The 12,703-nt window shown below is 37.4% G+C and overlaps 1 protein-coding gene across 1 annotated transcript in view; it reads right to left on the bottom strand.

Moving 5' to 3' along the window:
• The window catches only part of LOC116446415 (titin-like), a 245,290-nt gene extending 232,893 nt beyond the window's left edge, over positions 1-12,397 (bottom strand). The window contains 9 exon segments of the mRNA XM_032114190.1: positions 512-631; positions 1,101-1,253; positions 1,496-1,781; positions 3,491-3,732; positions 3,830-3,918; positions 4,701-4,988; positions 5,693-5,896; positions 10,125-10,228; positions 12,187-12,397. Coding sequence (XP_031970081.1) covers positions 512-631; positions 1,101-1,253; positions 1,496-1,781; positions 3,491-3,732; positions 3,830-3,918; positions 4,701-4,988; positions 5,693-5,896; positions 10,125-10,215 — 1,473 coding nt within the window. The 5' untranslated portion in view covers positions 10,216-10,228; positions 12,187-12,397.
• Positions 12,398-12,703: the final 306 nt, after the last annotated feature.

The following is a 12,703-nucleotide window of genomic DNA, read 5'->3' as shown; positions in this document are numbered from 1 at the left end:
TAAAATAATCTGAATTCAAATCACTCATCGGTGTTTTCAAAACTGATTTCAATGCAGAATGAGTTTTTCCTTCTTTTTTCTGACCCACTGTGCTGCCAACAAACAAAGCAGGTTACAAGTGGTAAGCTTAGAGACAAAATCTGAAACACCCCCCCCCCCCATAACAAAATATGAGAGATAGTTTCTACTAATTCTTTAAATGATCAAGAATACTATCTAGTAAATTACCATATAATATATGAAAAAAAAAAAAGAGGTTTGTCTAGGTTAATGTTTTGCAACTTCATCTATCACATTCTTAGGTATAAATAATGGAAGTGAAATCAAAAAGGAAAGACAGTAATCCAAGATAAGTGACAGGAAAATGATAGCACTGTAAACTGGAAGAGCGAACATGCATAAAAGGAACAAATAATAACAGTTGTCTTGTTCATAGGCTTGTCTTTTTTATGAGATATCAGATTTTTGAACAAGGTTGGGCATAAAAATCAGAGGTAAAATCTCTATTCACCTTTTCAGGAGAGATGTGCCTTTGTTCTTGTGAAGTGACAATTCCTTCTCTAGTTCTTGATATCATAGTTTGTTTTGTGGCTTTATCACTGGTAATTACTACCATTGCCTCCTTTTTCATCTGATTTTTATAGCAACAAACAAAAAAAACCAAAGCCTTAAAATTCATTTTGAAAAATTGATCATCAAAATAAGAGGGGAAGGAAAAACAAGAGAGAAGAGAGGAAAAATACTAAAGGAGAATTATTTTTTTCCTACTGGGGAAATTATAAATGAGATATTAGAGAAAAAAATTCATCATTGTAAGAATAACGTTAGGGAATAAATAAGAAGAAAGAATAGAGGATCACTTTTAGAGAAAGCATCCTTAAACTTAAAAAGAGTAATTAGTTCAATCCTGTTATGATGGAATGCAATTGTGTAAGTGAGCCTGAGCATTCCTTTGCAGTCTAGGTGTTCTAGATGAGTATGCATGCTTTTGCAGTGCACTGGGTCATATTTTGTTATTTCTTCACAGTGAATCATGCCTTGTTTGCATGTTGGATGAAGGGATAAAGGGAAATCATAGAATGTCTGTGCTCTGTTTCTACCTGCTCGTGAACAGGCTGAACGTGGACTGCAGTCATTGCTGTCCTTTTAGCAGTTTGCTCCACAACACCTGGAGCTGGTTCTCTCACCATGGCTTGATCCACAGCAGCAACCACCGTAGCAATAGCTGCTGTTTTTTCACTGTCCTTTCTCACCTATATTAGTCACATCAAAAGACATTTTTTCATGTTTTGCGTACATTCAGAAGAAGCACAAACAAGTACAGAGACAGAATGTTGCAAAGAAGCATTTCCATATCTGCGGCAGAACTCTCTCAACAGCAGATGCACACGTGTTTTTACACACAGCCTCTCAGACTCCATTTAGCAGATCTATCCAGCTGTGGTGAGACCCCACATAAAGCAAACCCAGTGTTTTTTCCAGAAATAGACTTTACCTCTCTAGCACCAGTGACCACCTCGCCAGCAGTAGCACCAGTAACAGTAACTTGCTCTTGGACCCCGTATCTCCCCTCCCATCTTTCTTCAGTCACTTGGGTAGTGCTTGTAGATACTCTTGTTTCCTTCATCTGAGATTCCATGGTTGCAGTATATCCTTCCTGCTTCCAAGGAGGAAGGACATCAGCCCCAACTGTTGTCACTACATGTGGTTTACGGATTGGAGATGGAGATTTCACTGGTCTGATAGGTGAGGTGGAGATTCTGCCAGCAGGAGAAACTGACCTATTGAAAAAATTAGAGTATTAATATCATTAATCTACTGCCACAGAGTGATAACTGTGTAAACAACTTCAGCCTGAATGTGAACTCACTCCCCATTTAGGATATCTTCAGTAAGGTGTAGTTGGATTTTAAGAAAAGTTTTTGAGAGGTTCTACTTGTAAATTACGCTAACTTGTTTTTAACATTATGCCTAATGCATGTTTTTGTCATCCTCATAACTGTAACCTATCTTTGTAGTAGCTTAGTTTCCAAAAAGAAATAAGAGCAAGTGGTAAAAGAAATTTCACTCAACCAAATATATTTGAAATATATTTGAAATTGATTTTGCATTTGCTCTATCCTGATTCTCCTAATAGGAATAACATAAAAGGCTCACAGGCTGTAAATACTACATAATACATTCATGGTCCAGTTTCTGTAGAGAGACAAAATAATAATTGTAAACAATCTTTATAAAAATGTCATGTGGCAACCACCTAGCAAAACAACTGGATGTACTCCTGTACTACATCTTATTTCCATGTATCACTCATATATGTACTCATAATCCAGGCAAGTTTATCAGTGCCTGTATTTCTCCCCACACTTATATTTACAAATCTCAGACACAATAATCCACTTGACAAGTGCTAGTTTCTAAATTTTGATATTCCAAAAATTCAATCCTAATCCTAGCAGACAGTTTTAAAGCATTTTCCAAAATTCTTAAACAGATTTTCTAACTTAGAATTTCTTTGAGTGGAATTTTGTGGGCTGTATTTCCAAGAGAACATTAGCAAATAGCAGCAGTAGGGGGCAGCATCATCATAGTAATTTTAAGATTTATTTTTTCTAATGTCTTGTATGCTGAAAAGGGGTCTACTAGCAAGGGAGGATAAACTTCTAGTTCCATATGTACTCTAGATGGCACTATTGAATTCTTTTTTCATGTATGCGGTTTGTTAGTTACTGCTTGTTGCTATCAGTCTGTTTATTCCTGTCCTTGCAAGTTATTCTCATGGGGCAAAATTCACCAGCACAGCCAGCTCTGGCAACTTAAATGGGACTCTTCTGAGCACTCAGCTTGGAGACATTCCTTCCATGATGTTTGTACTTCAGGATACTGAAACTGCAGGACTTTCAAAACTCTTCATTTTACCTGCCCCTCAGCACAGGCCTCATGGGGTCTCCCATACCATGAGCCTTGCTCTTCAAATCACTCACTTTACCTCTCTAGAGCCTCTATGCAGCAGAGCTAAACTTCATTTTTCCATAGCCACATTTAGCTTGCCTACCTTCAAAACATTGTTTCTGTAGTTATTACCAGCACACACAGAACATGAGCCAATTTTTTTAAAATATCCTTTTGTTCTGTTTGCCACTCATCAGTGTCATTGCTCTTTTCTCTGTTCATCTAAAATAATCGAGGGCCAACTGCTCTACTGTTTTCGTCTCTTTCATCATGAAATGGAGCTGCAAGTGCTGCTTTGGCTCCATGTAGAGCAGTCAAATGGGATTTTCTACAATAGGGGATAGAAATCTACATAGGAGGCATGCACTTCTATAGCAGTGGCAAATATAGAACATTACAGCTCGCCATCAAAATAGACCCAGTCAGTAATAGGTCTGTGCATTCTTTCATTATGTACCATGCTCTCATTCTGCAGCATTACTGCTGTATGTGAAAATGACTCCAAAACCAGTATTGCCTGGAAGAATAGTAATTTTACCTTACTGGTGAGGGTGTTGGTGCTCTGACATGTCTTACGGGCGATGGTGATTGTCTAACGGGTGATGGTGATTGCTGTCGTGCCATTTGTGCTTTTGCAGCAGTTGTTGGGGTTGGTGATTTTGATGTAGGTCTAGGAGGCATTCGTGGAGGTGCCTTGTGTGGGAGCTGTTGGGTGGTTGCACCTTCTACAATCATTTCAACGCTTGTAAGTGATCTGGCATCAAAGTGGGCTTCAGTCTTCTACAATGAAAAGCAAGAAAAAGAAAACTAGGGTGAGATACTGTAGAAGTAACCCTCCACACTTTAGCCATACCTGCTTTGTTTTTGAAAATTATACCTTTTCAATTCTGGCTTGTCTTGTTTGTGAAATCTGAGCAGTCGAAACAATTGTCTTCGTCTTTTTAGCAGGAACGGCTTCTTCCTCGCCTTTTGAAAGAGAAAACGTGGTCAAAAGAATTGGATATGGCAACAATCATATATCAACAGTTGGAGAAAAAAGTGAATGGTCAACTTCAATTATATAAAAATCTGTATACACAACTGAAAAATAATAATAAATAAAAAAAATAATAAAAATAAATAAAAATGAGCAACCATCTGTTTTGCCTTCAATATCTACAGACGGGTAATTGTGAAAACAGTTGAAGCAATATTACTGCATTACCAAGTCATTAGAAAAAAATTCAAAGCAAAATAAAATACATTCATTGTAGATTCTTCATATCAGTCCTGGATCTAAAATGATTACAGCATCTCTAAGCCTGACTGAGGTGAAACCCAAGCAAGACTGCTCTGGGTAGCATGATTCCCTGCTAAAATTCTCTGTCTTCATCCTTACCAGCCTCATTTGCAAGACCATGTACAGTTATGCAGTCTAATGTATCTATTCTGTCAAAGCCAGCTTACAAATAAAACTTTGAGAGATTTACAGACCAAAATGAGAACAACTCAAGGTATCCCATACTTCTTTCCATCAATTATATCCTCCACTTAAAGAAGACCCATTCTGGAGAAAAAGTCCTTTTAATTCTCAGACAAAAATCTTATGCAATTTTCATCAAAGACATTGTTTTTTTCACAGCAAGTTAATAACTCTTGAGAAAGAAGTTATAAATTAACTTGTTGATATAACTGGAATGAAGTGGGGCATATTGCACCACTACAATTAATGCTCTGATTTTCATGGCCTGCAACTTTAGCTCTATTACCTTGAATTAGCAATTCAGCTGTTGAAGTAGCACGTCCCACATTATTTGTGGCGTTTACAGAATAGGTGCCGGAGTCTTCAGGATATGCTTCTGCAATTATTAAGCTGTAAAGGTCTCCTTCTTGTACAATTTTAAAATCGGGGGAACTTTTGATTTCTACTCCATCCCGATAGAACTTCACCACAGGTGTAGGGATTCCAGTCACTCTCACGTCAAGTCGAACTTGACTTCCTTGTCTTGCAGTCATGCTCTGTAGTCGTTGTGAGAAGTTTGGTGGCGCTGTTCCAGCTGCATTTTTATTGAAGAAGTAAATAGAAAAACAATGGTATCTGTTAAAAAGAACTGCAAATAACTAGAAACTTTCATTACTAGAAGTGCATGAGGTCTATTTCTTCTTCACATGCTACTGATAGTACCTTCTGAAATATTCAAAACATTAGGAGTTGATATGCCAAAATGCAAACACCCTTAGCTTTATTCAAGAATTTAAAATTTCTGATATTTCTGATTATACCTATGATTGCAAATGTTTCTAGAATTACAGATACAGTATTTGTAACCATAGGCATTAAGTATAGTCTCTCGGTATGGCCCTTTATGTGGCTTATTCTGTTAAATATAATTTATACCATTAGATATCATTAATGGCTCCATCCTGCAGAACTTTATCCTTTCTTTTACAAGCAATTTCAATGCAGCCAGTAGGACAGACCACAGGAGCAGAGGTATGAGGACTGAGCCAGAAGCTTGTAATTATGAATAAGGGTTTGTGAGATTAAGATCAAACTTTATACAGTTAAAATATAAAGGACACTGTTAGACGTTACTGGTGAGAACACATGCTGAATCCTAGACTGCTTTAGGAAAAGGAATGAGGTTTGCCATTTTTTTGCTGATCACGTACTTAAAATTGGAACTGTTTGATTATGTGTTACTCTTCTATCTTTCACACTGCTAGCAGGCAGAGGTGCCTTTCTTTAGCTGCTTTGTACCTGTCACAAGTAGTTCAGCAGTACTAGTCGCTTGCCCAGATCCATTGGTGGCTTGGACAGTGTATCTTCCGCTGTTGGCTTCTGTCACGGCGGGGATCACCAGTTTAGCGCGGCCATCACTAAACGAGATCTGCACACCGGGCAGGGTTGCAGCAGAGAGAACCTGGCCATCCCGATACCAGTTCACCTCAGGAACTGGGAAACCTACAGAGAAATGGGGATAAATGGAGGTTAAGACATTATGAAATGCCAGATATAAAAAATTACCAGAACACACACTCAGGTGTGCACAGTTACAGTGGAGCATAATGCCATAGGCATGGCTATATGTTCAGTGGCAAAGGAATTTCTTTTTAGAAAGGTCTCTAAAATGCACAGAGCAATAGGACAGCTGCACTGGCTCCTGTATTTAGGAAATCACTTGAATAATGAGAGGACTGTAGTGTTTGGCAACCCTATTAAGAAATAGATGTTCATTAAAATCACGAGGGGGATGATTTAATTCATGTGCAGTATTTTTAAAACTTATTTTCTAGTATGTAAGTAGGATTTGTTATTGCTAGAATATTTATCCAGTCCAATAGTCTGGAGATAATGTAAAGATCAGTACTTCCAACCAAATGAAGCATTTGTTCTAACACTACCATGGTTTTAGAAAATGAAGTGACAGAAAAAGTGACTGCTGTAGACATTAAAATCAAATGCTAGCAAAGTTTTGGGGGTTTTAATTTCTCTTTCTGGAACTTTTTGAGTTTGATCAACAGCAGTCATCTGGAATCAACTTGCTGTTCAAATACATAATTCTTTTGTTGCCAGGGTCATGAACAAGAGTCTTCTGGTCAGAAAAATTTCAATTGTACCTACAGCTAATTTTTGGATTCAAATGGTGATTTTAGATTCCCTGTAGAAATTCTCTTCCCAGTGTTCTACTCAGCCAAATTTATTGAGCAACTTAAATCCATTTGATGAACAAGTAAACTTCTTATATGAGCCACATTCTCACATAAGGAGAACACGTAATTTAAGGAGATGGCTCCAGCTCAAAATCTTTTTCATAGTCCTAGAACATAAATTCTTAGAAATTAAAATCCCTGCAAATTCACTTCATGTACATATCCACTCAACCCAAATCATCAGTTGTGCTGCACAGGGGCTCAGGACTGAGATCTGAGACTGCATTTACAGATGAATTAATTTTCCCAGTTCTAATCTCTGTGGTTTGGAAAACCCCAGGTGCACAGAATTCTGCTTCCTTTCTAGGGTATCCTGCCTATAAACCAAATAAATTATTAAGGATTTTAATGTACCAGGAAAATGATGGTGTGAGACTAAAGTGAAAGAGAAGCTGTGATATGTAGATTGAAGCTTTTACTGGTTGACTGCAGTCCCACCAGACTTGGTTAGGAAAGCTTAAAATCTTACTCACAGTAAAGCACTGGTATTAAGAGAACTGTAAAACAGAAACTTGCACACACAGAATGTGGACAGTTTTAGGGAGGATGAGAAATCAAAAGGGTAAAAGAACATTTAAGCATTGGAACTTTCACAGATGGAAGTTATCAAAGAGTCCTGATGGGATAGTATAATTCAGTTTTGTGCTATTGGTGTAGGGCAACTTAGGCATTATCATCATAAACATAGAGTATATAGCAGACCCCAGTGATTTCATTCAGAGCTATGTGTCCTCAATATTTGTGAAAATTAGTTTAAAATTGTTTTAAGCAAGGAAACCTCCCAGAAACATGTCCTCAATAGTGAATTTCTTGAAACATTGTCAAAAGTTCTATTTTCTTGTGGTGGTATTATATGATGATTAGAAAACATGGGAGTTTCTGTGGCAGGTTGAAAAAGGTCTGCATTTTCAAAATGGAGTCTGTTTTGATGTCTCAAACTGCTGTGTACAAGGGATCCAAAGCTAGAAACCATTTTAGAAATCTGAGCCCAAGTTTATATCAAAAATTCGAGTCCATAAATTTACTAGCACTCCCATGTCCCAGAGCTAGGTAAGATCTAACTCAGAATAAAGATATATGTGCCTGGTCTGTATGGAGTAGGGGTTTACTTCTACATGTCCCAAATGACACTATGATTTATCTATTAATTATTAGGACAATCTCTTTTCATTTTAAAACTGTCCTTGAGGTTTTTTGAACTTTAATGCCAAAAAGAAGAAAATTGACCAGACGTGCCTCAGATTCACCTCTTCAGTAATTGAATTCAATAAGATTCTCCTCACAATGATGTGAGAGGAACTGCCAGCTTGTGTATGATCTGTGTGCTGCTTTCAGAAGTGAGCACTATTTAAGGGCTGTCTTGCACTGGGTAATACCCTTAAATATCAGTTCAATAAAGGGTACAGGTCAGTTCTTTATGAAAAAAATCAAACTTGATCAGCACTGTGGAGACATGAGCATTGGCACAGTTCTAATGCCAGCAACACTTCTGACTTTCTTGTCTCATGACTCCTCAGTCACTGGTGACCCAGTAGGACTCCCCCTGTGACGATGTCGTGGCTGCTCTGGCATTCGCTGCTTTTAATAACAGGGTTTGTGTGTTCTGTGCTTTCTGTTACATGCTGGGTATACTCATCTGATATCAACCCTATGTAATGTGACACTTAATTCACAGTCTAATACAACAGCACAATTAATTTGTTCTAGTTTACACACAGCAAAATTGCATCTCAGGTGGTTGCTAAGCTCTTCTTGATACCCTTAGATTAACTGAGCTCTTCACATTTGAACTGTAGCTCTGTATTAATAGTTGAATTATATAAAAGAGCAGTGTTATTAGAGATAGAGAAAAATTCTGAATTTCAAATGGACAATAATTCATGACAGATAGAAAGGGCAAACATTACAGCAGGATAAAGCTGTGTAGTCCTTTATTTATGCAATTTGTTACAGTAAAAACCTATCCTGTTTTTTATGCTGTAGAAAAACTAAATGCCAAGCCACTGTCAGATCTTTCAAGCTTGCTGGATGTTTGTAGGGCAGGAAAGAGATACCAGAATCTCACAGTGTGAAAAAAAACCCAACAAGAGGTTGACTCACAAGATATTTGAGACTAACATACAAATATGGCATATGCTATTAGAAAAACTGCTGCGGCTTCACTTAGTAAGAAATCAAGTTCCTCTCACAAGTACTCCATAATATCACACAAACGAAATTAGCCAAAATCACACGTTGAATAATAATATTAGCATCCTAACTTTTTCTGATTATATATTTAAGGATTCATAATAATAATAAGTATTGCAAACATCAGTGGAAAAAAATTTCACAGAAAATTTACAGTGCAGAAGAAAGAAGAGAAAATCAGGGCAATTAACTGAAGAGTAAGGGCCAAATAATAGAATATGGCATGAAAAAATGTCATGGATGCAAACTGCAGGACATGTTCAAACACCTTGGGTGAGCCGGTGTTATGCAAAGGGAGCAAGGGATGAAATACATGGACCATAGATGTCAGAGATCTTTACAGTTGCACAGATCATGTGTTTGCACCTGTCACAGAGAATCTGAGAAGTGCTTTATGGTATGTGGACCATCACATTGCTAATGCCTGTAAGACAATATAATTCCACCAGCAGGAACATATGCCATTTCCCCTTAGTCACTGCTGAGGTTAGAGATACTCTTAGAACAGGGTGTTGGGTCTCTGGTAACATTATCTCAGGGGTTTGCATGGTGTTTTTCACAAGATAGGGTGTTTTAGTAGTATGTAGACTGGAGAAATCAAGCATCCTTTAAATTGCTTGGCATCTTTAAATTGCATAGCCAACATAAATTGTATTAATCCAGCCTGATGTTACCATCAGGATCACCAGATACATCTATTATTTAGCATACTAGGGTTTTCTACCCTCTTCAGTGGCCAGGTGGGCCTACATTTTGTGCTTTTAATCCCTCTCCTAGAACTCTGGAATTATTAAATTTAAGGGCACAGAAATACATCTTAGCTAGAGTAAAGCTTAACAAAAGGTCTTGGAAGAGCTAGCATAAACCCTGCTTTTTGCACCCTGACTTTTAATTCTGTCCAGTCATCATCCAAATGGGATTATTCTTTCTGCAGGCACATGAAGTTCCCTCATGAGCACAGTGTGTATTTTTACATATATACATTTAAAGGTATTTCACTCCAGTTTTGATGGTTCTAACATACATGAGAGTCAGACACCAGGGGCATGGCAGGACAATTGGCTACTGCTTGGACAGCCGTGTAAGTTTATACAGTATGTTTGTGGATATTTGACAGCACCTCACAGTGCTGATCAGCACTGCGTGATATGGATACATATGCATGTTTCAGAACTCATTTTACCCATTCATATCAGATTATGATCTATGAAAAGTGTCATCATTTTTCATTAGAAAAGAAATGAGTGATAAACAATAGCAAATCTTGGAAGAGTGAATCAAAATCTTACCACTAATATGAGCCTCAAAGGTTGCGGCACTACCCTCCAGTGCCACAACACTTTGTAATGGCTGTGTAAATGTTGGTGCTTTTGTCGTCATCTTTACAGGCACTCTGCAAGCAAAAAAAGCCCATAATTAGTTATCAATGGTGGAAATGTTATTATATGCACACACTTCTTGCAAGATTTTAAGAATATTTGTAGTTATTCTCTGAAAAATCTACTCTTCTCAGTTTTAAATCGGAATGACCTGGCAAAATGTAAAGACTGTGGGTTTTGACAAAGTTGTAAAGCAAATTACTCTTGGAGCATGCTTGGCTGAGTTGGATGGGAAACCTTTATATTTAGCAGAGCTGTGCTTTGGCATTGCAAGTATGCAGCAGGAGACAAAATTCTGCTTGACTCACTGTGTGACCTTCCACAGGTCATTTGGCCTGCCTCTCTTTGTCTATTAACTTTTTTATCTTATGAGAAAGTAATTTCCTTGTATAATTTTTTAAAATATTTTGCTGGTGCAAAATATTTGCATTCTGCAATGAGAAGACAACTCATAACTAAGACACTAAGTTGCAATTTAAAAAAACGTGAAGGTCTGCAATGTATTTAGCTTAATGATTAACCAAATGCCAAGAGACTGTTTTAAAAGCACCCTGTAAGTAGTGAATAATTTCACTTTACAGAAGCATATTGGTATTAAAGATGCAAATAAAATTCTCCTCTTTCTTAGAGAGTATCTCAGTGGAATTTTGAATATGGGAAGCCAGCCATCTTCGAAATGTGAGCTAGGATATAAGGTAGCCACTGATGATGGCTTGAACAACTGCAAAGCCATGTGAAATCTGAAAGAAAGTTTGCTTTCTCTTGCTATGCCACAAGATCCTACTTTGAAATAACGTACTGCCACTAGAAAAGCTTGTGTGTCGATATTTTATATTTGCATGACCTATTTATTTACTGATGTTGAACTGTGCAGTTTTTAAAAATGTAGCTAGCATCTTCTCAATATTACCATACATCCATTAAAGTTACCTTTTTTCCTCATTAAAAAATTCCACTGAGAGCATATCAGGTCTCAAAACAAAAGCCCCACAATTTTTCAAGCCAATCTTACTCACATATTTACTTCCATTTACTTTGGCTTTTGTGCCTGATTTTGCAACAGCCCCAAGCTTCAATTAAAAATGAGAAAGTGAAGTTTCTTTCACTATGAATCAAGTTTATTCTACCTCTCACAGGGGTGAAAATTCTTCATTACATGAGTTCCTTCATAGAAATCAGGGCCTGATGCATACATGCAATAGGTGCATAAGAGCAGAACTGGATATTGTATTGGGATTTTCAGGTCCAGTTACAACTATGTTTTGGAGCTCAGCTAAAAAAAATGGAAATAATTTTACCCTACAATTAAACATTATGACAGCTTGTACATATATGTAATTTGCAGGATAGATCAGAAATAATTTAATTAAATAGAACTGTCCTTGACTTCCCACAGTCTCTATATTCCATTGTCCAAGCAAATTCTGGTGATGAACATCTGATCTTATAAGGCTTCTTGTATAATTAGAATTGAAAGTATGCATCTAAAATGTCATGTTCCAGAAATAACCTTCACAGCCATGAATGACAGCAGACAAGTGTTCCAGAGCTGCCATGTAACTGATACCTTAGCAGTTGTTTCCCTTAAAAAGTCATCAACGCTTAGCTGATACCATATGCATTTTATCAGAGCTATTCTTGGAGCTTCTCAGTTTATCTCGCGGTAGCGTAACCTTGAACACTCCCAACAGAAAGGAGTTTTTAAGTTAAGCACATGTTTCCATGCACTTTTAAAATCTTAATTTATGTAGTCTTTAGCAATAAAATACACTAGAAAAAACCTTTTTGCTGAGAGTTATCAACGCTTACTCCAGAAATTAAGGATATAATCTTGACAGAGGATTTAAGTGTTTCACGTCTATACTCTGAAATCTATACCCCCCCTGTGAGCAAATTTATAAAAAATAGATTGTAACAGGATTATTAATGACTGATAAAACCCTTATTACACCAGCAGAAACATGCTACTAACCTGATCTCTCAAAGTGCCTGCAAGAGTGGGCTAAGCCCAACGAAATCTTCTTGAACGACGTCCTTATCCAGAGTAAGATTTTTTAGACAATCCCAGCATGAGAATTGTAGAGCCTCTAATCATAAAAACAAAACTACACAGTCTTGACAGTGTAGTTTTGTTTTTTTGCAATCCCTACACCCGAGGCGAGGCGGGGAATGCACGACTGCTCAGAAGTGCTAACATAGTTGTTTTGCTTTATATACCCCAGCTCTGCTGACAGGTCTGCCTCATCATGTCAGTGCCAGTTCTGATTGGTTTCCTGAAAGAAAGTATCTTGTGAGAGGGGATTCACTCTCTGTAACCATACACCCCTCTTGGTTTTGATTGACAAGGCTAACTTTGGAGGCACAAAAGGGATTCACTGAGGAAACCTCAGCTGTTCCAGAGCTTTTGGTTTATAATTCAATTTAGTTTATGAAGTGCAGTTTACAAGCCATTGCAAATTTCCTAAGTCATAATCACAAGACAAAGAGAA

Source organism: Corvus moneduloides, chromosome 7, assembly GCF_009650955.1.
Source record: "Corvus moneduloides isolate bCorMon1 chromosome 7, bCorMon1.pri, whole genome shotgun sequence".
NCBI classification, from domain to species: Eukaryota; Metazoa; Chordata; class Aves; order Passeriformes; family Corvidae; genus Corvus; species Corvus moneduloides.
This window is presented reverse-complemented; position numbering and strand designations above follow the sequence as displayed.